We start from the raw sequence: 988 nt of genomic DNA, 5'->3' as shown, positions 1-988 counted from the left end.
GCCGTTCCGGCGGCTTCTCCGCCTTGGAAGGCGGCGGCACTCGCCGCCGCGCTTGCCTCGTGGGTTTATCGAAGCGGAGTTTTCTTACTCGTGTGCGTGTTGTTTAGAATGATGTGTGAGCTTCAGATATTGAGATTTGAGGAGTTTCACAAGTTGTTTGAATTGGGCGGCGTGGCGGCAGCCGAGGAGGACGAGGCGGCGGCGGTGATGTTTAGAGAGCATGTGAGGATAAGGAAGTTGTTGAAAGCTACAAGTCATAGGTATAGAATATTTATAATCGGGTCTTTCGTGACCATAACGGCTAGTCAGTTGGGAGCTTTGGTGATGGTGTTGGCTGCCAAAGGTGACAAGAATTCCTGCAATTCAGGAGATCTCGTGGTAATTATAAAATTCATTAATCTACTTAACGAGAAATAGTACGTGTGGTTGATGACATGAATAGCATTATGACGTTGTTAAACTCACGGTACAGTGTGGTGCGACCCACGTCATCATTTGCATGTCTAATTAACTGGACGCAATATTTTCAAAATTTATATCAATTTGCATATCAAATAAATAGAAGTTTATAAAAGCGTATCAAAATTTATGCATGCAGAAATGATCACATAATCTCCATATAAAAATTGAAAATTTATATGCATACCACACAAGTCTTATATATTTACATATCTAGCTTTCATAATTTGATATTTACATTTATAACCCCCATCATGTAATAACAGGTAAGCTCGGCGGTTCAACTTACCGGTTTTTTGATGTGTTTATTTGGAGCGGCGAGGATAACCCACAGAGCACAGAGAGTGGTCTCCATTGCAACCCAATGGCATATGGTAATGTCCTCCTCACCAGCCAACAAATTAGACCTGAGCGTCAATCTTGATGAATCCGACGGTGAGGATTGCGAGGCTAAAGTTTCTTCTCTTCAACCTTCGCTTTGCCAAATATGTTCCACGTTCGAGTCACGACAAGCTTTAGGTATGAATTT

The 988-nt window shown here is 42.2% G+C and overlaps 1 protein-coding gene across 1 annotated transcript; it reads left to right on the top strand.

Moving 5' to 3' along the window:
* Positions 1–3: 3 nt before the first annotated feature.
* On the top strand, positions 4–978 carry LOC110034728 (the record flags this gene model as incomplete). The annotated part of the gene is made up of 2 exons (XM_020738972.1): positions 4–378; positions 726–978. Coding segments are annotated over 2 exons (628 nt in total), but the record flags the coding sequence as incomplete, so codon positions are not given.
* Positions 979–988: the final 10 nt, after the last annotated feature.

This window comes from Phalaenopsis equestris, unplaced genomic scaffold, assembly GCF_001263595.1.
Source record: "Phalaenopsis equestris unplaced genomic scaffold, ASM126359v1 Scaffold192771, whole genome shotgun sequence".
In the NCBI taxonomy this organism is placed as follows: domain Eukaryota; kingdom Viridiplantae; phylum Streptophyta; class Magnoliopsida; order Asparagales; family Orchidaceae; genus Phalaenopsis; species Phalaenopsis equestris.
This window is presented reverse-complemented; position numbering and strand designations above follow the sequence as displayed.